At 39.5% G+C, this 20,065-nt stretch overlaps 7 protein-coding genes across 11 annotated transcripts; 3 read left to right on the plus strand and 4 right to left on the minus strand.

Annotated features, from left to right (window-relative positions):
• The first annotated feature begins 1,720 nt into the window (after nt 1-1,720).
• LOC130690131 (fibrillin-2-like) lies at nt 1,721-4,379 on the plus strand. Its single transcript, XM_057513116.2, has 8 exons — nt 1,721-2,161; nt 2,411-2,522; nt 2,602-2,755; nt 2,884-3,007; nt 3,083-3,153; nt 3,372-3,441; nt 3,503-3,880; nt 3,962-4,379. Exons 1-8 carry the CDS (start codon nt 1,831-1,833, stop codon nt 4,093-4,095), a joined length of 1,374 nt encoding a protein of 457 aa, XP_057369099.1. The 5' UTR covers nt 1,721-1,830; the 3' UTR covers nt 4,096-4,379.
• Nucleotides 4,380-5,495: 1,116 nt separating this feature from the next.
• LOC130690133 (E3 ubiquitin-protein ligase FANCL-like) lies at nt 5,496-7,374 on the minus strand. 2 transcript variants are annotated; one of them, XM_059495917.1, is made up of 9 exons: nt 7,357-7,374; nt 7,186-7,326; nt 6,938-7,114; nt 6,600-6,857; nt 6,372-6,528; nt 6,184-6,308; nt 5,901-6,110; nt 5,752-5,826; nt 5,496-5,694 (listed from the first exon to the last, which is right to left on the minus strand). In XM_059495917.1, the coding sequence occupies exons 2-9, from the start codon at nt 7,291-7,293 to the stop codon at nt 5,665-5,667; spliced, it is 1,140 nt and encodes a 379-aa protein (XP_059351900.1). In that variant the 5' UTR covers nt 7,294-7,326; nt 7,357-7,374; the 3' UTR covers nt 5,496-5,664. The 2 variants fall into 2 exon arrangements, with proteins under 2 accessions (XP_059351900.1, XP_057369102.1); XM_057513119.2 differs by lacking the exon at nt 7,357-7,374 and having other exon boundaries at nt 7,186-7,346.
• A 428-nt stretch (nt 7,375-7,802) lies between these two features.
• Nucleotides 7,803-9,767, plus strand: LOC130690126 (tRNA pseudouridine synthase Pus10-like). The gene is made up of 7 exons (XM_057513109.2): nt 7,803-7,979; nt 8,045-8,149; nt 8,220-8,521; nt 8,586-8,791; nt 8,866-8,991; nt 9,059-9,416; nt 9,480-9,767. Exons 1-7 carry the CDS (start codon nt 7,839-7,841, stop codon nt 9,727-9,729), a joined length of 1,488 nt encoding a protein of 495 aa, XP_057369092.1. The 5' UTR covers nt 7,803-7,838; the 3' UTR covers nt 9,730-9,767.
• On the minus strand, nt 9,737-10,668 carry LOC130690152 (NADH-cytochrome b5 reductase-like). The gene has a single exon (XM_057513142.1). The coding sequence runs from the start codon at nt 10,666-10,668 to the stop codon at nt 9,754-9,756; it is 915 nt and encodes a 304-aa protein (XP_057369125.1). The 3' UTR covers nt 9,737-9,753.
• Nucleotides 10,669-10,676: 8 nt separating this feature from the next.
• LOC130690178 (histone chaperone asf1-like) lies at nt 10,677-12,095 on the minus strand. Of its 2 annotated transcripts, none has more exons than XM_057513179.1 (5): nt 11,958-12,095; nt 11,340-11,465; nt 11,235-11,268; nt 10,974-11,160; nt 10,677-10,911 (listed from the first exon to the last, which is right to left on the minus strand). In XM_057513179.1, exons 2-5 carry the CDS (start codon nt 11,445-11,447, stop codon nt 10,677-10,679), a joined length of 564 nt encoding a protein of 187 aa, XP_057369162.1. In that variant the 5' UTR covers nt 11,448-11,465; nt 11,958-12,095. The 2 variants fall into 2 exon arrangements, with proteins under 2 accessions (XP_057369162.1, XP_057369163.1); XM_057513180.1 differs by lacking the exon at nt 11,958-12,095 and adding an exon at nt 11,651-11,784.
• A 570-nt stretch (nt 12,096-12,665) lies between these two features.
• On the minus strand, nt 12,666-16,942 carry LOC130690132 (polyadenylate-binding protein-interacting protein 1-like). Of its 2 annotated transcripts, XM_057513117.2 has the most exons (9): nt 16,804-16,942; nt 15,836-16,101; nt 15,436-15,480; nt 15,062-15,281; nt 13,999-14,397; nt 13,816-13,934; nt 13,607-13,753; nt 13,408-13,542; nt 12,666-13,299 (listed from the first exon to the last, which is right to left on the minus strand). In XM_057513117.2, exons 2-9 carry the CDS (start codon nt 15,902-15,904, stop codon nt 13,063-13,065), a joined length of 1,371 nt encoding a protein of 456 aa, XP_057369100.1. In that variant the 5' UTR covers nt 15,905-16,101; nt 16,804-16,942; the 3' UTR covers nt 12,666-13,062. The 2 variants fall into 2 exon arrangements, with proteins under 2 accessions (XP_057369100.1, XP_057369101.1); XM_057513118.2 differs by lacking the exon at nt 15,436-15,480.
• Nucleotides 16,943-17,443: 501 nt separating this feature from the next.
• Nucleotides 17,444-19,179, plus strand: LOC130690167 (serine/arginine-rich splicing factor 2-like). 2 transcript variants are annotated; one of them, XM_059495920.1, is made up of 5 exons: nt 17,444-17,751; nt 17,814-17,960; nt 18,181-18,303; nt 18,369-18,623; nt 18,687-19,179. In XM_059495920.1, exons 1-5 carry the CDS (start codon nt 17,573-17,575, stop codon nt 18,691-18,693), a joined length of 711 nt encoding a protein of 236 aa, XP_059351903.1. In that variant the 5' UTR covers nt 17,444-17,572; the 3' UTR covers nt 18,694-19,179. The 2 variants fall into 2 exon arrangements, with proteins under 2 accessions (XP_059351903.1, XP_057369147.1); XM_057513164.2 differs by having other exon boundaries at nt 17,447-17,751; nt 18,166-18,303.
• The last annotated feature ends 886 nt before the right edge of the window (nt 19,180-20,065 follow it).

A 20,065-nucleotide genomic window follows, 5' to 3' on the forward strand; every position in this document is an offset into this window, starting at 1 on the left:
GCCGCAGTATACACTGTATATAATGACAATTAAGAATCAACGGCAGCGGAAACAACAAAAACCTGACTTTTGACTTTCACTTTTTGCTTTTCCTTGAGCAAACAGATTACTGGCTTAAAACCATAGTTCAACGAAAACTACTTTATACTTAAGTTGATTCAATCAATCAACTAAAAAAAAAGGTCATTCAGCTCAGGTATAGCCACAAGGGCTGTACAAAAGGTGGGGTGATGAGCTTTAAAGAACATGAGAACAACAACAAGAAAATCATGAATACCGTTAGGTTGAGTTCAATGCCCGTTACCCGGAAGGCGTTGAACTCTGAACATCTCGGTGACGTTACGTTTCAGACTTGCCAATTCCGCACCAAAAAAAACTGGTAAATTTAGCCAGACGCACCGTTTCTCTTTTCATCGTGAATTTCGTCTCTCAGGTTGGCATTAATAATTTTCAAGGCTGAGCAGCGTCTAGAGGCGAAAGGGAAAGTCCTGCTGTGTGCCGATCGTACGCAATCAAAGGTGTGCCGACCCTTCTTTGTCTGTGCCCCTTTATCCACAGTAGAAAGGCAGTGTATTCGCGTTATACTTACTACTTTCATTCTTCTCATTTAAGGTCCGCAACCAACAGCTTTTGTAGTGAGAATTGCACACCAACTACTAAAGTAGCCTACTATGACGATGGTAACAAGCTATTGGAAAATACTACGTAAACTTAAATGGTGGATGGTTGTTGCGTAGCTCCATACTGGGTCTTTTGGAACGGTTCTTTTACCTTCCCCAGAACCAGCTCCCCTTTTTTCTTTCTTTCTTTTTCTTTCGTTTTTTTTTTCTTTAGAAAAAGATATAGATCTTTTCAGGGAAAGGCAACATTTTTACAGTATTAAAGCTTAAATAACAAAAAAAATAGGTGTTTCTTGTTCTTTTTAAAGACCAACAGCAGATATGAACGGATTGAGAATTGTTTCTGCAAAAAAAAACATTTGCCAACGGGATGACTTATTCTGCCACAATTTCTCATAACCATTGAATCAGGTTTTGCCGACTCGCGGATTTTCTTACAAAGTTTTCTAAACCGCATCTTTACGCTTTAGTGCATCCGGAGAGTTACTGGAAAAAACCCCGAAAAATGCCTAATTTGATGATCATCTTACGTTTAATCTTGACGTACGCAAAAACTTCTAGTTTCTAATGATTATGATATCCGTCATTGTTAATTTTTTTTTTATCTAGCTGCTAGAATACGTAAAACATACAGTGGTTGCTATTAAATGCCAGCTTGAACGATGGCTATTGTTCCTTGTCGTTAAAACAATGTATTATAATAAATAAAATTTATGCAAGCGCATTTTGTATACAAGTACACGGAGCTAACTTTAATACAAGATAAATCGACATACTAATTAACTGATTTTCCATCACTTTCTCTCGTTGCAATATCCTGCTGGTTTCCATTTTTGTTTTCATGCATTCGGGCTGCTGTTATACACCGTCATTGTGCTGGTCTTACCTATTTTTCTTGTATATACATGAGCTGCGTGTGAGAGGAGACCTCCAATGCGAACATTGCAGGTCTAGACTCCGCGTCCATGCACCTAACGGGAATAGTCACGTGACTTTCGTTGTTTTTGTCTCTCTCCTTCCCTCATCGGCACACGCATACAAACACAAGCAAACTCCAATAGCACCGCCCCTCCCGGAGAGAAATAGGAACACCCAATCGAGTTCCAGTCTAAAGTTTTCAGTTGGGTTTTCGTTCTTGCACGGACACCACACCATTTTCCCTTGTGTATTGCATCCAGCTGAATCCAGGGGAAACCTATCGTCAATCGCAATGGCAATCAAACAGCTATTAGCATCTGTGTTGTTTTTATTAATGGTGACGGTTGCAGTTGATGGTCGACAGAGATCCCTAATCAAAACCTGCCCCGAAGGTTATGAACTGGTTGAAAATCCTGTGTCAGGTAAAGCTGAATGTACATGTCTTCCATATCATCTTTACTGGCCGCTCGATGGCATCTGCTATCGCGAAATGACGCAAGGCCCATGCAAACCAGGACACAAATTGGTCTGGAACTCCGATCTCGAAACGGCCGAATGTCAGTGTCCTCCCTTCTGGACGCGCCTCACATCTGATGGTGAATGTTACGAGGAGTACACGCAAGGTAATGGGATTTAAAAATTTTATTATTTGCTCCATTAGATAACATTTTAAATAAATATTGGTGTTGAAATTGTTCACCTGTTCAATAAAAAAAAATGAAACGAACGTCCATTATTAATTGCTCAGGGGACCGTTATGGTACCACTGGTTTCCATTGCTAAATGAATTTGCACATCATGGGACCACAATAGCATTAAGCAATAACAGGTTCATTGTCAACTTTAATTATGAAATCTCATCTCGTTTCAAGGTCCATGCCAAAAGGGTCAAGTTCTGATTCAGGGAAGATGTACCTGTAGCCAAAATCTGACCATGCATTATCATCCTGATTCGGCTCAATGCTTTGAATTATACTCAACAGGGTAACAAGCTTTAACCAGTTAGTTAGATGAGACTAGATCAATTTCACGTGGAATCTTTTTCTTTCTTTTTTTCATCTAGGCCATGCGCGTCAGGAAAGGTGCTAAATTTCAACTACCGCACCTTGCGCCCAGAATGCGTTTGCCAGGACGGACATGTCGAGTGGAACGATGGCAATTGTTATCCGGTCAATACGCCACGAGTTGGGCCATGCAACGCAACCCAATGTCCTGAGGTAACCTATTTCTTCGTACAAACGTGTTAATAGCTTTCAGTTAGCAATACCTGTAATCGATTACACACGTATTTTTGTTATTTGTATACGAACAAACAAAAAAAAAATTGGGTTGTGACGTTTGACAGGAAACACCAATCTCTTGTTTCGTCAATGAAGCGGATGGCTTGACTATCAGTTCTGCCAGGTGTGCCTGCTTACCATCATCCTCCCTAATGGATAACGGCCGTTGCTATGCAGCCTATAACCAAGGTTAGTTGCCTACTCAAATGTACTTATTAACAATTTACTGGTATTTTACTATTATGTTCAAAACATATTTTGCAGGACCTTGTGAATACGGTCACTGGTTCGTCTATGATCGCAGTAGCCAGCCAGCCCAATGTCTACCCAAAAAGGTCTTAAACTGGTCCTTTATTTAGGAGTTTCATTGTATGGAGGGGCCATCATTTTTAAAAAGAGATCCTGATCTACCCAAGTCCAATGGACAATGGTCATGGTCGTTGGTCAATAAAATGAGCCCTTGATCCACTTTCATATTTTTTAAATCGTTCCCTCACCTCAAATCTTCTTTACCATTGGAACCTAACACAACTTAAATTGGCTCATTTCGTAGAACTGTCAGCGATTCGACAACTGGTATTATTGGCCGCAGGATGGTAACTGCTACAAACAGTGGAGACAAGGTGGACCAATTCAGTTAAAGCTTTGTTTATTCTATGATTCAAACCCATTTTTTATTTTTAGGGCCATGCCAATTTGGTGAGCTCTTCTACCTTGATCCAGAGACAGGAAGAACATCTTGTCAGTGTCAATCTTCGTGGATCGCTCACTTGTTTGACGGCAAATGTTACGAACATCATTCAGTAGGTCCATGCCCAGCAGGACAGTATTTTACTTTCGATCCTAAGGCAAACAAGACGGGATGCACCTGTTTCACAGCTTTTGCTCCCGACAAAGAAAGGGGCATTTGCGTAGAAAAATTTACTCAAGATAAATGCCCACTTGGTCAACTAATTACAGCCGATCCAGTCACTGGTCAGTCCAAGTGCGACTGCCAACCAGACACGATGAAACAAAATTATTGGCCGGCTGATGGAAAGTGTTACCAGCATTTGAATCAAGGTTGTAATTGACCGCATTTCGTGTATACATTTAATTATTTTTTTTGAAAACTCATTCATCAAGAAAATCCTTTATATTCAGGGCCTTGTCCGAAGTCGATGCTTTTCCGTTTAGATGACCAAACTTCCCTGCCGGCTTGTCTGCCGCCTATCGTCAGCAGCAGCAGCCTCCGTCAAAAGAGAAATCCGTTTACAGATTGGTCTGCCAGGCATTAAAAAGTGTTTGGTTTATTGTTATACCTCTCATCTTGTCGCCCTGGCCTCGAAATAAAGCGAAAACGTAGACGAAGAGAGAGAGCGCACTAGGAGCAGGATGTCATAATAGTTTTTTTTTTTTTTTTTACGATGAAAGCAAAACGTTCGGAGGCATACATACATCACTCACTGGTCATTTTACATGAATTAATACCCCATCTGTGTCATTACAATGATCATCACTCTACCAGTAAATAACACCCTGTACTGAACGGAGAAGACAAAATATATTATTTCTTACATGAGCTCACGTTTTGGTTTGACAATAGTGATAACTGTAATTATCAGATCGAAGAGAGAAAAAAATAATAGATTTTTCAAATGTTTCAAGTTCTTGAAAATAGAGGTATCTCTTATGCAGCATTCTATGAGTCATCTAAATTTATCTGTGAGCCGAGACACAGCGAACCAGTTGCTGAGCCCACACTTTCTCAATCGGCTAACTATGATTGTTTATAACATCAATTCTGCTTCGAGCTATCGCGCCTTTGAGTCACGATCAATCACGGTTTCTTCATGAGAAAGTCTCTGTAGACTCTACGTATATCTTATCTGTTGCGACTCCCGACAAAGGAACTGTTATAAAAGCTTGTCGGACGTTCAGTTTGTTCGGCAAAGATTTTTTCAAGCCAGACAGTCAGGCGACTTGCCCTACCCTGTCCATTGACTGGCATAGAGGAAACACATCAGACAACTTTCAGGTCATAAAATATAATTCCAAACTGATAAAACCTTGACCACAATTCGGTCCTTCAAGAGTACAATTACACCGAAAAATTTTACTACAAGTTAGTAGTCAGTGTTCGACGAGTTCTCATTGTTTCACAGCAAGATTCCAAAATTCTTGTACTGATATGAGAACGGCCCTTCTCTGCTCTGCCTTGTGAGAGAATTTCATTACGAGGTCGCTACATTTATTCATTTATAGATTAGGTATACTATGTATATTTTTCAAAATAAGATTTATAACCTATAGGCGGGAGCTTTCTTTAAGTTTCGTGTAGAAACATAGTTACAGGTGCATTTATGCAAGGAAATCTATGCTTGGCATATCATGCATAAATCTTTCTAAGTGCCTTATAGTCTGGCAACGCAAAGTTATACGAACGAAACATTGTCAATATTATGTTAGAACTTGCACATTGAATATTCACAGTTCCATTTTCTACCCACCTAGTGTGAGTAATCAAGGTGTTCATTCAGGTTCTGAAATCATGAAAACCATTTTGCGAGCCAAAATATTTTAGTTTCGAAATTCCAAGTAGCACAACAGCTTGTTTCCCTTGTGACTTTTTTACGCTTTTTACCAATACGACGAGATTTCTTTATAGTAAAAGGAGAAAGACAAAAGATCACACGAAGAAAATTAAAATAGTTTATATAAGCATTTTACAAGACGCTGGGGTTTTTGGCTTGTGAGGCACACCAGGTATCACACGGTAATATTTTTAGAATTTTATTTAAACCATCGGTTGCATTAGTGCAATGACGACTCACTGAATGAAACCGCCAATTTTCCTTTTGGGCACTTTAGCTAGCAGGTGGATTGCATGAAATAGGCTGCAAAGCAATTTTAGTTTTAGGTGACTATAAATAATTAAGCGGATTAGGATTTACTTGTTCGCAAAGCGGGCATTCTCCAAAGACTTTGTTCCCTTGCTTTCTTGTTGTTTGTATCAAAGATCGCAACCACTGCATTTTTCCAATCGAAAAATAAGATATTACAAAGGCTTCTATAACAAGTGCCGTAAAATAGATATGTATACCTCGTACAAGCAAAAGATGTGGAACGATTGACCACAGTTCGGATTGTCACAAGTTCGCGACGGCACTTCGCCATTTAAGCGCTCGGAGTAGCAAATACAACATGTTACCTCAGAATTTTCAGTGCCCATATCAAGCGTTTGTTTTAATGGCAGAGAAATTTCGAGTAGCCTTTCTAGATTGGTGTTAATTGGCAAGTCATTATCCCACACCTATTGTTTTCGTTAGTGGGAATAAAACGAAAGCGAATATGAAAAATATAAACAATAAAAAAGAGACACACACCTCAATTCGATCCAAAATTTGTTCCCTAAGTTTTGAGACGGCCGTTTCAGATCCAAGCCAAGTAATAGAAGGGAAAACATATGGGTGGTTTGGATCTACTTCAACTTTCAAGGAAACATTGGGAGCTGTTGGAAACATTTGAGATTGATAAATGATGTAAATTTTGCAGACGTTCTGTGTTCATATACCAATAGATATTTTCCTGTAGGTATCGCGTCTTGAAGGATTTTCGGGTTCCAAAACCCAGCACCCAGCATCTAGCTCTTCCATGGCTTTCCAGAAATCTTGATATTGTTCTGCTTCTTGGCAAAATAAGCTGTACATTTCACTTAAGGTACTACTGTCCTATTAGTGAGAAGATTCTGGTTACTATGAATCCCAATAATTAAAAAAACACATGGTTAATAAGTAAATACCTCTTGCCATTCAATGCTGATATTTCTGGGATATTCAGCAGAGAACTCTGGCACATTGTTGTTAAATTTGACATTCAAAATGTGTTGGTGATTCAAGGAATCATACATTTTCAGCTTCAGTTCAGTAAAATCATGATTGACACTAGAAAGTTTTTCCCAGCCTATTGCATCTATATCAGCCAAAATCTTTGAATAGTTGGTAGCCACACTTGGTTTCTCTGTGTTGCTGCACAACAGGTTTGTTTTGTGATGGTCTTTCTGTTGGTATTTAAAAATGGATTACATTTTCTTATTATTGCATGTTCAATTGTGATAAGTCAATGGTAAAATTAACCTACAATTAAGATGCCTAATTTTTCAATTAATTCTTCAACACTGTTAAATCTTTGAAGCATTTGTTCTTCAAAACCTTTTTTGTTCAAAATAATGCACTTCAAATCATAGCTCAAATTAATGGTACATCCCTCCAATGATGGATAATTAGGAAAGCCTAGATGCAACAGATAATCTTTTCCCTAATAAAATGTGTGGGCTTCAACATAAACAGATTTTTTTTCATTCAAATTTGAAGTGCTATAAACTTTACATCAGCTGTAAGAAGACAATCAACATGACTGTGCTGGTTGTTTAACGGTAATAAAACATACGAATACTGAGAAACTTCCAGCCTGCCAGCATCGCTGAGCAATTCCATCACTGGCACTTTCAATGAGCTAAAATGCTGAAGCTTCTATTAACAATACGAGCTACTAAATACACTTCTACCATTTGTATTTATTTATTAACACATTGCCCAAAGTTGCCAGCTAGTCTGCCAGGTTGGGAGGTCTAGAACTCGGCGCTTGGTCGGTTGGCCCCGAAGCCCCGCGGTCAGTTTCATGATTTTCATCTCAAGGCCCCGGGGTGTCGCACAGCTAGCACCGAAAAATAAGTGCGATTTACGTTTGGAGTGGATCGGATCTTTTGCACCGACAGACTCTCGGTGTTCTATTGCATTTTTTCCTAATAATTAACCATGAATTATTCCAAGCCTGTCAGTATTTCATTCATCATTATTATTTTTTGCGTCTGTCAATTCTTCACAAGTTTTTTTCGTTTTCCCACCGAATAGTAATTAAAAGCCTTTTGGAACGGAATTCGAAACCTCTCAAGTTTTAAGGGGTTATAGATCGGGTTGAATTTATGAAGTTAATGTTTTCCACACCTCTTTGGCAACTCTGCTATGAAATTGATGTAAACATGGCACCGGTAGACGAAGGTCCTTCTGAAAGTCTTAATCTGGAAATTGTAGATTTTATTCAGAATTTAGGATCATGTTGGAGATGTGCGATTCGATTCACGAGAGAAAGGAAGCCGGAGACCTACCAACGAAAATCAGATGTAATTAATCTTCTTAATTCATTCCGAGATTGTTGTGTAATATATTATGACCGTGTCACGTGGAGGAATTCAAACTAGAACCAGAAGAAAAATTGCTGAAAGCCAGTCCATGCGTTATCTGCCTGGGATTAGTGCAGGATCACTTTATAAAAGAAGTCGTAATGGATGAGGTTGTAGCAATTCTATCCTCCAAGTTTTGTTGTTTTCTTTTTAACTATTTTTCCATCTTTATGTGTTTAGGTATGCCAGCAGGTGTTAAAGTTTGATTGTGACTCAGCCACGTTTTCTTGTATGGTTTCATTACCAGTGGCTATCATGCTTAGGGAGCAAGCTGTATGGTTCCTATTAACTGACAAGTTTCCAGACCTTCTCTCAAAGAACTTGAAAATTGACTATGTCACTTCCTTGAAAGATGTATGGAAATTTGTCTTTACTGAGCCTTTAGAGAAAAAACTAAACAAACAACTGGAGCATAGCAGCTCACCTTTTCAAATTCATATTAGCATACTCTACAAAGATGAAATTGCTGAGTGTGGTGCCTTGTAATACTTCAAAATCTGTTTTGGTTATGATTGTTATAATTTCATCTAAATTATTCCTTCTCAGAGTTGACATTTGTCCGGAAAAGTTCAAACATAGGTACAATCGTACTAGAGTCTACCGAGAAGGCATTTTTACAAGAAATGCTGCCCAGAGTGTATTGTCAGGGTTGAGTGCTAAAGACTTCCAGAAGCACTACACACTGAAAGTACCAAACTGCAGTGCCCACTATGGACCAGTGCAATGCTCACATAATTCCATACACATTGCTGGTATGTTTAGTGTGTTATTGTAAATTATTAATCAGGATAAGATGTTTATTGGTGGCTCTATTTTTTGTCACCAGGTCGATATCAAAAATTCTCAAGAACTTTGTGTCAAACGCCATGGTTCATTGAAGGGGAAAAACATATGGATACATCCATCCAGGAATTGATTTGTAAACATCTTGAGCCGTTTTTCAAAACTCAAAGTATTCTTCACATAAATTATTTAAAAAATTTTGAATATATGTTCTGTAATGCTTCATGTTATTGAAGGCGTTAAATTTTCATCCTCTGGTCGAGAAGATGTCGATGTGAGAACACTTGGAAAAGGTCGACCCTTTGCAATCGAGCTTATAGATCCGCATCGAACTATTTTTACACAAGATCAAATTACCCAACTGCAGAATGTTATCAACAATAGTACGGATGCAATTCAGATTCGCGACTTGCAAGCGGTCACGAAAGAGCAATTATCTGTCCTGAAAGAGGGGGAGGAGGAGAAAACAAAGATCTATAGAGCCTTGTGTGTTACGCTCGATGGCTCAACGCCAACAGAAGAAGATTTAGCTAAAATCAACGCTATCACAGATCTTGTTTTGATGCAGAAAACTCCTCTGCGGGTACTGCATAGGTATTTTATCTTCGTGTAAATCATTAAATTCTAGAAGCCTAAATTATGTCTCGAACTTTACAGGAGACCATTGGCAGTAAGACCAAGAACGGTTCACGAGATGAATGCTACGTTGCTTGATGATCGACCGGGGCATTTCATACTGCGCTTGAAAACTCAGGCGGGTACGTATATTAAAGAATTCGTTCATGGCGATTTCAACCGCACCTTGCCCAACTTGTGTGTATTATTGGGTCGACCTGTTGATATTGTTGCATTGGATGTTGATGCTGTTGAGTTGGATTGGCCACCAGCCATTGCTATTAAAACATGAGTCAAAATACAGCAGAAATTGTATTCAAGAAAAAGTGAGGATGGAACTTTTTACAATACCAATTTTGGTCAAATTGTCGCTAATATTTTTTTCAAATGACTTCGGTCCACATAGGTACACCCGTAAATTGTCATGTGGGAGAAATTTCAGCTCATTGTTCACTACGTCTTCGTTTATTCGATGATAGTTAATGTCCTCATTATATCTTCTAATGGCTTCCACCTCCTGTTTCAAGTCGTCACTGAGAAAATAACGAACTTTAAAGTTCCAATAATCTTGCAGCTGATGAAGTTTGTCGCGTAAAATTATGTCCGAATACGTCTTGCAGCTATAAAGAAGCAAAACCCGCGTCTCATCTTCAGGATTATCAACTATCATTCTTGCCATTTGATATATTGGGGTTATTCCGGTTCCAGCCGCAATCAAAAGTATGTTACGATAGCTGTTCGGCTGATAATTATATTCGCCAATCGGCCCTCGCCAATCAACCGCATATCCCGCCAACCATTTCTTCCTGATGATGTTGGACATCATTCCGCCATCATACAATTTAATCAAAATAGAAAATGTGGTCACTAGTCCAGGTGAGCTGATGATGGTGTATGGCCTGCATATAGTTGAATTGCCGGTGAACTCGCGCGCTATCACATGTTGGCCGGCCGTGTACTTTATACAGTTGTTTTCCGGAAGCTTAAAGTGGAACAAAAACACAGCTGAGCACAATTTTTCGACGCGTTCAACAACACAACTGACATAAGTTTCTGGACTCATTTTGTTGTTTTGCTCAAATTGGCAGTTTTTGAGTTCCTCACACTTTTTTTGCCAAATTAATAACTCCTGCTGGTAAATATCAAGGACACAAAACTGACAACCTTGGCCGCAGCACTGGGATTCCTCCGGCTTTAGCGGCTCGGGTGGCAGTGGCACTCGACTATCCATTTTAATTGTTACATCACATCCATTGATTCCATTAGGGAAGCATCCATTTTCTGATGACCGTCACTTTCAATAATTTGTTCACCTTTTGTCGTACCACTCTTGTTTGTATCGTCCCAATCGACTTTAAAACGAGTAACACGGGGGTTAGTGGCTAAAATGTTTCGCATCAGTTTGTCGAACTGTGGAACGGCGGGAGGATTCTCCTTCAGCTCGGCATCACCGTATTCATTATTAACGTAATATCTATTGGATGAATTTAAATTTTAACATACAAAGTTTCTATTAGTTTAGTAGAAAAAATTTACCCAACACGGATAAATTCTTGGCCACGGTAAGAACAAGTCAGAAGAACAACCGTTACACCCACAGCATCTGCGACCGGGATTTTAGAAGGTTGTGGGGGTTCGGCTTGGAACACAAACATGTGTCTTCCTTCAGGCACAGGTCCAACGTAGACTGTATCCAAAACTTGATCATAAGTTTCACTTTCAGCTAAATATAAAAAAGTTCAATTTTATAGCATATCTGTAACTATTCACTTATATTACAAAAACATTATGTTTTACCTGAACCAACATAAATGATTTTCCATTCCAAATCCTTGATATTAAAATCATATGTTTATTTAGCATCTTTGATTAATAGTTGATTATGGTATTTAGTTCACATACTTCCTGAAGATCTTCCAAACATTCAAAAGTAATTTCAAACTGGAACGGATTGGAGAAGTTTGAAGGATTGTCGAGAACTACAACATTTTGGACATGGACCTTTGCCATGCTTACAGAAGGTTTCAACTGTAATCACAAAAACACATTTTTGGGCCTTGTTTTACAGAATAATGCTTAACAATCTACTGTGCTTAAAATTTAATGGCCATCTAAAAAAAATGGTTGCAGATAGAATACCAATTAAAAGTAACAACGAAATGCAACGAGAAATGGCAAAATGCTATATATTCCAGCATATTTCAGTTACTTACTTTTTCAAACTAAGAAAATCCAAAGGTTCCCAAAATTCAGTTGGGAATAAGAGTTAGATATTTCTTTTAATGTAATAATGGAAGGGCTGAGAAGATCACCCCTCCCTCTATGTAGTTATTTTAGTCAACCAAATCTAGTCACAAAGAAGCCGTTGTAAACAGAAGAACGAACAACAAAAAAGTCCATATTTGAACTTACGTCGAACAGGGGAAACCAAGTACAATATATGCTTTGCAAGTAAAACATACACCTTTAAAAGACAAAGATGTCGTACAAAGATTGCAAATTTATATATATTTTCGTTACCTAAACGAAAAGAAGATGACGTGACCCGAATGGTTAGATATTCGATCATCGAAAATGTAACAGTGTGCTGAACGAAACTTGAAAATAGGAAGCGGCGTAGCGGAATAAACAATAGAGAAAACAGACTGACACAGATGTTGCCATATCTTTTACGAACAGATACGCAGCTGCTGATTCCAGTTGTTGAAACGCATTTCGCTTTGAGAAGTGTAGTGAACTACTAGAGTAGGCAATTGGCTCATATTTTTAGAGGAACCAAACGAAAATTATGATCCCACGTAATCGTAAAGTCTGTTGATCTGATTCGACGATTGATTTCAACTCAGATCGAGCCAAAGATGTTCCAGAAATTTCTTTCATGTTAACTAACATTTGACAATGCACACAAAACAGAGAATTTCAAGAACTTCCTTGTTAATTTTTATTTAATCGCGATCTGCGTTTTTTAAAACAAAATTGGGTGAAAAGTTAATTTGGCCCAGGCTCTCTTTGGCAGCCAGTGAGTCTGTTGGCAACTCTTCGACGAGGCTTTTAAAAAAACTAACAAAGAACAACACACTAACGCCAATAGAAAAAAAAAAGAATCTCTACAAACAAGTTCTTTGAACCGCCGTCTTTCGCCAACTAGCCTGTTTTGCACTCCAAACGAACCACTTATCGGACGATTTCAAAAATCGTGATCTAAGTTATTGGAATTTATAACGAACATTTTTGGATTAAAAGTTTATTATAGCCCAAATGTATCACTTTACATCAGATTATAGGTCAACCAGGACACCATAGTTTGTGGTACCTGAAATCAAACTAAACACTCCATGAGAAACAGTAGTGCAAGGACTATGAATGAAAGTGATGGCCTTTTTACACAAGCCGAAATTTACGGAATTCCAAAAGGAGGTTTACATATAATATTGACTTGATTGTTTTTATTGCTATATATCAAATTAACGAAGGACGACTGATTATCCCCGTTTAAAGCATAAAAAACAGTGAAAACGTAGGAATAAAAATTTGAGAAATTCCAATCGTAGTAATTAAGGGATAAAAAAAAACTTTCTGTTTGTTGCCGTGTGATTCAACACAGCCATGGCAATTCAGTTGGGGATCAATAGGCCGATCCCGAGACGGATGGATAGTAGTATGTGACAGCAGTGGCAGGAAGTTGCCATTTAGCCGCCCTAAGTTCAACCAGTTGCAGCAAAGTGCGCTGAGCTGCTCCTGGCAATGAATTCATTTCGAGGAACGCATCTCGAATTGCATTCCATATGGCAGACATTTTGCTGGGAAGTTCTGTTTCGACATCTCGGCCAATGCCCGTCAGAACAAAAAACAGACATTCCAGCTATACACAAACATTAACAATCATTAAAAATTTAATAATGCTCCTTTTTTTCCACGGCACATTGCTCGTGCGTTTTGAGCTGTTCAGTGTGCAATGAATTGATAATACCTCTTGAAGAGATTGTGATGATGGCTGTCTGAGTGTAGCACAGCAGCTTTCAGCCAGCAAAGAAAGCAGAATCAAATCTGGAGACAGTCTTGTCGAACTAGATTTAGCTTTGGTGTTGAAATTGCGTCGTTTCAACTGGAAAAAATGAAAAAAAAAATCGTTACTTAATAACATCACATTAAAATTGATGTACACATACCTGCAAATACATTTCGTTAAGAAAATTTATAAAGGCCACCCAACGCTGAGAAGACTCCGACGCTGTTCTCAACAATCGATCACGTTCCTGGAACAACTCTTGACATGTGTTGAGTAAGCTTTCTCTAAAAGTTTCTTTTGTTTCTTTCTGCATGCAAATTTTTATTCAAATATTCAAACAATTTGAAAATAATTTGTTTTTTGTTTTACCTCTATGACATATGAACAGTAACGAGCTATAGGAGAAGCGTAACGAGATGATTCTAACATTCGACTGACCAACGTTTTTACAGCCTCCATGACTGAGCGGCTATTAGCTGCATCTGGATCTAAAATAAACATCAATTGAGATCCATTACTGTTGATTATAACATATCATTTCAAGTTGCTCACCAACGGATATTTTCCGAAGTAAAACTTGAGCTGCTTCGGGAAACGAACTGATATCGGGTAATTCTAAATTGGTGCCTTTAGGCGTCGTGACTGATGACGTCGGTTTCGGTACGGGCACTTTTTGTTGTTGCAGAGTAAGATGCGATCCGCTGCTTTTCGATCTCTGCAGCACGAACTGACCCGACGGTGATGCGGTCACTTCTTTAACCGGTTGCTGTTGTATCGTGATCGAAGTAACGGTAGCAGAGCCTTGTTGTGCCACTTTATTAGCCACTCTTGTGCTATTATTATTTAGTTCGAGTGAAGTTCGGCTTTTGGTAAGACGTGGGGGCTGATGATCGGGAGAGTTCTGATTCGATTGTCCCTTTCCGCCGGCTGGAATTTCACCACTTCGCATGCCTTTCAACAAATAGAACACAACACGATTATAAAATAAGCAATTTAAACAATCTGACCTAAAACAGTCGGGTTCTGGTTTCGTAATAACCAAACAGATGTCAAACTTGGGTGCGGCGGGATTCACATACAACGTTACGACCAATCATTCCAGCATCCGGGAATAGAGAAAATTTTACGCATTTTTGGAAGTTAAAAAACGATTAAAAACGATAGGGAAACAACTCTTAAATCTACCTCAAACGATGAAAGCAAAATGGTGATTCCATTAAATTATGGCTCTAATATATCCTGCATTATTTTTGTCAACTGTCATTTGCGGATGACTTTAATTTATGACACTCAATTAGGTTTCTAAAAGAACGAAAATAGATCGGAAACAAAAATGTGCTTTAGAGCCTAAATGTCTACAAATGCGGTTTTCCTATGAACTTTTTTCCTCAAGCGTCTTCCAAAGTCATTTCCCAGGATGCGACCGACTTTCCAAAAATATCTAGCACATTTAGTTTTTAAACCGTCAAACTCAGTATAGCGTCAGACGATGAACAATTGTCTTTTCTTTCACTTTGTACGAAAATTGGAAAGCGTCAACACGACTTTATATGAAGTGACGAAGATAAAAAGATGTTAACAAAGTTTTCGTGAAAAACAAATTCAAATAGCTTACTTGGTGGACGATAAATTTCCATATTGGGTTTGCCACCCCTCCCGGCGGATGCCGATGCTGGCCCATTGTTCCCATTGTGATGAGAGCCACCGCGTGCTTTGCTATTATTGCTTCCCATAGCATTTGGAAAAGCATTCGAAGAGTTGCCGGCAGCCGGGCGGTTTCCATCACGAATGAAACTGCGCTCTCGTTGCTGGAAATGATTTCCTGCTGGCCCATTCTGTCACGGCAATTAAAAAAAACAGATTTATTTGAAAAGTGCACCATAACTAAAGAGTAACGTGTTTATGCAAAGCTTTTGGTGTTTAGGCCATCGTTTGTTATATACACAATATTTACATGAATATTTTGATTAACATATTAGAAATGCCAACCTGTGAGGGACGTTGCAGGACAAAGCTGCGTTCTCGCCTAAAAAACTGCCCAGTTTGACAACAGAAACGCAAAAAAAAAGTGATTAAAGATGCATTAATGAAATCTTAATGGAACACCATTTAGTTGTCATACTCTTTAGCTTCATGCGCCACAAAGCTAGTACTTAAAAAGATATCAAAATTAAAAACAAAACAAAAAGTCACAAAAACAAAAACGTGCAGGGCGTAACAGCCACCGTTGAAAGATAATGATAAATGAATCATAAATAATAATAGATAAATGAACATGATGATAAAGCCGAAAGCTGATAACCTTTTAGCCATACAAAGTTCAGCTGCACGAATTTCCCGGTTATCCGACCGACGAATCTAAAATTGTCTAAGATTAATATGTCAATACCTGTTGGTTGTTAGCGGGCTGTGGAGCAAACCGGGTATCTTTTTTGCCGGGAACAGCAGATGAAGTCATTTTTCGAAGATTACGATAAATTGTATCGAAGCGGAACAGCAAAGGCTTGATCACAAGAGGGGCGATGAGTGTATCGTTTTCGCGTCGTTTTCGTCGATTCGCAGAGCTTCTATTGTTTTGGAACAAAGCTGAGCAGGTCGTCGTGATTCGTTACGCGCGCTGGCACCGCAAAGACCCTCGAGTCAAATCAAGCTCACCTACATTCACGCCCATCACCAAAAATAAGAATGTCAATAACAAGTTATGCCCAAAGAAGCACTGTCGCTATACAATGAAGAATGCAAAGACCCAGTGTGTGTTTAGTAGGCGATAATGTTGAAGGAATGTCGGACAAACATTAAGGCCGTAGGAACGGTGGCTCGCCTGGTTTGAGAAATAAATAAAAAAAAAACAAAAAAACATGCGTGGCCGAATGCCAAAGGAACAAAAAGGGCGGCTTCCAAAGGGATGTGGGTGAGTGGGGGGCCCCTGGAAGATCACTTCTATTTTCGGGAGTTTGCTGGGGAAGCGCTAATGTTTCCGTCTAGTGCCCCAATGCCCATATCCGCTGCATGAGATACCGACAACTGTTTATCCCTTGGTTGGGTGAAGGTCACAAGTTGACTTTTCACATTTTCGAATAGTTTCAACTGAAATTCCAGTAATTTCTGCATTCAATTCGATTTGCTTTAACCTTTCAGACCTTCAAGTGGGACGAAAATTATTTAAACAGTCGGATCACGTTTCTTCTTGAATTCAACAAGGAAAAACCTTTTTTTCACTGTTCCTATCAACGCCCCTATTGTTTTCATCTGAAACTTATGTCCGGGCTTGTCACAACTGTGGAGAGGTTTTTTTTTTGGTTCGAGAACACGAAAGGAAAAACAAAAAACTACCACGGCAACAGAACGAGGTCTTACCTTTAGTGACGAGAGCACGTTCGACACGGGACACGGCACAGACTGCACTGAGTCCCTTTTCACCCAACAGATTGCTAACCTCCGCCAAACTCAATGTCCTTTTATGAAGCAGCTGTCCACCGTCCTTATTCCATACATTTTAGCAATGGGGTCTTTCTAACATATGGTAGAGAAGTATCGTCTAGATTGATTACTTTGTAGCTGCTTTTTTTATTTCTTTCGGTTTATTTGGCATTTTTTCAATTGCTTACCCTTCACTTGTGGCATGCTTGTGGTTAAATGGCGTGGCAACATTGTAAAACGTCAGTTTTTTGCATTTTACCTTTTCTCACTATTTTTTTTTAGTTTCTATTTAGAAAAATCGATAAAAATTTTAAAGCTTGTTCTGGAATAAAATAAATCACAATTGGCATTAAGGCTGAAGGTTAGAAAACATGCCAAAAAGGATACTTCTCATGGCATTGCCATATTGGGAAGTGTATTTCTCATCTTTTATTCAAACAATTATGTGTATTGAGCCAAATATTTTTTTATCAGCAATGTTTTACGAATTAATTCCAAACAATATTTTCATTTTAAGAAACCCAATGACGCAGTTGGTCTATTTTTTAGTGTGACAACGTTGTAGCATCCCCTAGGAAGCCATTTTGTGCATTGTGAATAGATTTAGTTTACGCGCGTGCTAGCAACTGTCGCTTCAGTTGAGACGCGTCAGCCTGTTCACATCTTATACGTTGATTGCAAGTCGTTTACTCAACCAGAATCTAAAATGAGCGGTCGCGGCCCTCCTCGCATTGAAGGCATGACCTCATTGAAAGTTGACAACCTGACGTATCGCACTACTTGCGAAGATTTGCGTCGAGTTTTTGAAAAGTATGGAGACGTCGGAGATGTTTACATCCCTAAAGACCGTTTTTCGCGAGAAAGTCGTGGCTTTGCTTTTGTCAGGTGAGGCAATTTAATGTTGATCCACTTTTTTCTTGATTAGTGTTTAACCAAATTTCTTGTAGGTTTTATGATAGACGTGATGGAGAAGATGCCATGCATGCTATGGATGGTAGAATGATGGATGGACGAGAACTCAGGGTCCAATTGGCTCGCTATGGACGTCCTGATGATCCACCCCGGCGAAGTGGACGCAGTTCACGCAGGAGGAGGTAATACATTCTTTTTAATTAATTCTATTCTTTATTGAAACATGTCACAATATGTCTTAGTTTATACTGTTGTTTGAATAGTATTGTTCTCTTCGATTAGTTGCACTGATTGAAAGAAATTATTGGGAATCTTTTGTAATACTTGTTGTGATTGCAGTGGACTCTGGATGAAGTTATTATGGTTTGTGTAATCTTAACAAATTAGGTCTCGTTCTCGTAGTCGTTCACGCGACCGTCGTTCCAGATCTCGATCTCGCAGTCGTAGTCGTAGCCGCGATCGTGATGATAAAAGAGGAAGTCGCCGTGATGACGATCGCCGAAGCAAGAAGAAGAGCAAGTCCAGGTAACCAGTTTATCTGATATGCACTTGAGCAATGTAATAATTGTACTTATTCATTATAAAAATAGGTCCCGTAGTCGCAGTGATAGTCGCGATAGAAGCCGCGATAGGAGTCGTGATCGGAGCCGTTCTCGTAGCAAGAGCCCAAGAGACGATGCTGCAAACAGATCTCCAGCAGCAAAAGAAGAACAGTCAGCTGAGGCAGACAGGAGAAATCATGACGAAGAAGATAACGGACATGCAGATCGTCGCGATGACGATAACGATCACAGGCGATCTGCCTCGCGTTCGCGATCTCGCTCGCGTTCCCGATCTGGATCAAAGTAGTATAAAAGTCAAGTTTATTTACAATTGCAAAATTTAATGTGAAATTTTTTTTTATACAGAGACTGAAATTGTTTTAAAGGCGTGTAAGGGACTTGAAGAAAAAGGGGGCTGTGGTGACTTTCTTTTTTTCTTTTTTTGTTTCTGGTGGTGGCTGCACACGAAGCGACACGAAAAAGGCGCGTTTTCGTCCGTTAATCGAGAGGTATAAGCCCCCTCATTCAAGGCGTGACGTTTTTTAATCACTATTCAATCAGATTTCACTGACAACCCTAAACAATACAAGCGAACTTCGGTTTAAGAAAAGAGAGATGAAACGAAACAACAAATTCCATTGCTTTTCGTGTAGTGTGTGTAGTAGTATTTTTCCTTCTTATATAGATTGAGTTCCTTAAATTTTCTTTTTGATGATAACATGGTTTGATTTTCTTATGTCCAACTGATAGAAATCAGAGAACTTTCAGTAATACTTTGGAAAAAAAAACGAAAAGCAGCCAACAAATACGAAACAGGAATCTGGTTCTCTCAAGCCAATACACACAGATTTCATCATCTCGTTTGATAGTGGACCTAAATGTTACTTGTTCCTCCCACTTTTTTGCTTCATGTGGCATCTGTGTATGTGCTAACATTTAAAGAAAATCGAGCTTAATTAAGTCCATGCCAAGAAACGAGTACTTTGTTGTGACAAAATGTGAACCATCTATGTTTCACTGCCACAGGCGGCTGTGCCCGGGGGTGGTTTCCTGAGCTTGCAGTTAGCTGTGCTGATGGTTGGCGTTGTGCCCGAGATGCGAAGCCGGTGGCAGAGCCGAGCAGTTGCAGCCGCGTGTCCTGACTTGTTATCCCGCCAAGCTGCCCACAAAAAAAAAGACGGCAGAAATCTCTTTCCTTTAGCCTTTATGAAACGCGAGAGATTCGAGTTTGAGCAGTTGACCTGTCCACCTGGCGAAGTTGCTGGCCTTCCTGCGGTTTAGGAGAAAGGGGTTTTTGGCCTCGGAGTTGAGAGCGAGCTGTTGGGGACTTTGGCGATGGCGCTGGCTGTAGCGATGACACGGATCCGGGACAGTCTTCTGTTGCGGCTGTTTCTTTTCTTTTCTAATTTCATTAAAACAAAAAAAAAGAAATTCATTTTCAGGTTTTCTTATCGAGTTTGCCGAGAAAGTGCCTTGCAGATTCGTGCAGTGCTGCCTTTGTTTTTTCCCTTCCTTTTTCGCGTGGTGAAAAAGAACAAAAAGAAAAGCCGCTTCTCGTCCTCGTTAACCGGCTGGGTGGCGGCAGTAAATACGCAGCGCAGAGTACGTATTGCTCGACTGGCGTCGGTAGAGGGGGGAGAGAGGAAAGGTGGGAGTTACCTGGCGTACGAGAAGCTTGCAGCAACACGTGGTTCTAGTGTGAGTTCGCACGGCGGTGCAATTGCATCATATTTGCTTGGCCTTTC

This window comes from Daphnia carinata, chromosome 6 (genome assembly GCF_022539665.2).
Source record: "Daphnia carinata strain CSIRO-1 chromosome 6, CSIRO_AGI_Dcar_HiC_V3, whole genome shotgun sequence".
NCBI classification, from domain to species: domain Eukaryota; kingdom Metazoa; phylum Arthropoda; class Branchiopoda; order Diplostraca; family Daphniidae; genus Daphnia; species Daphnia carinata.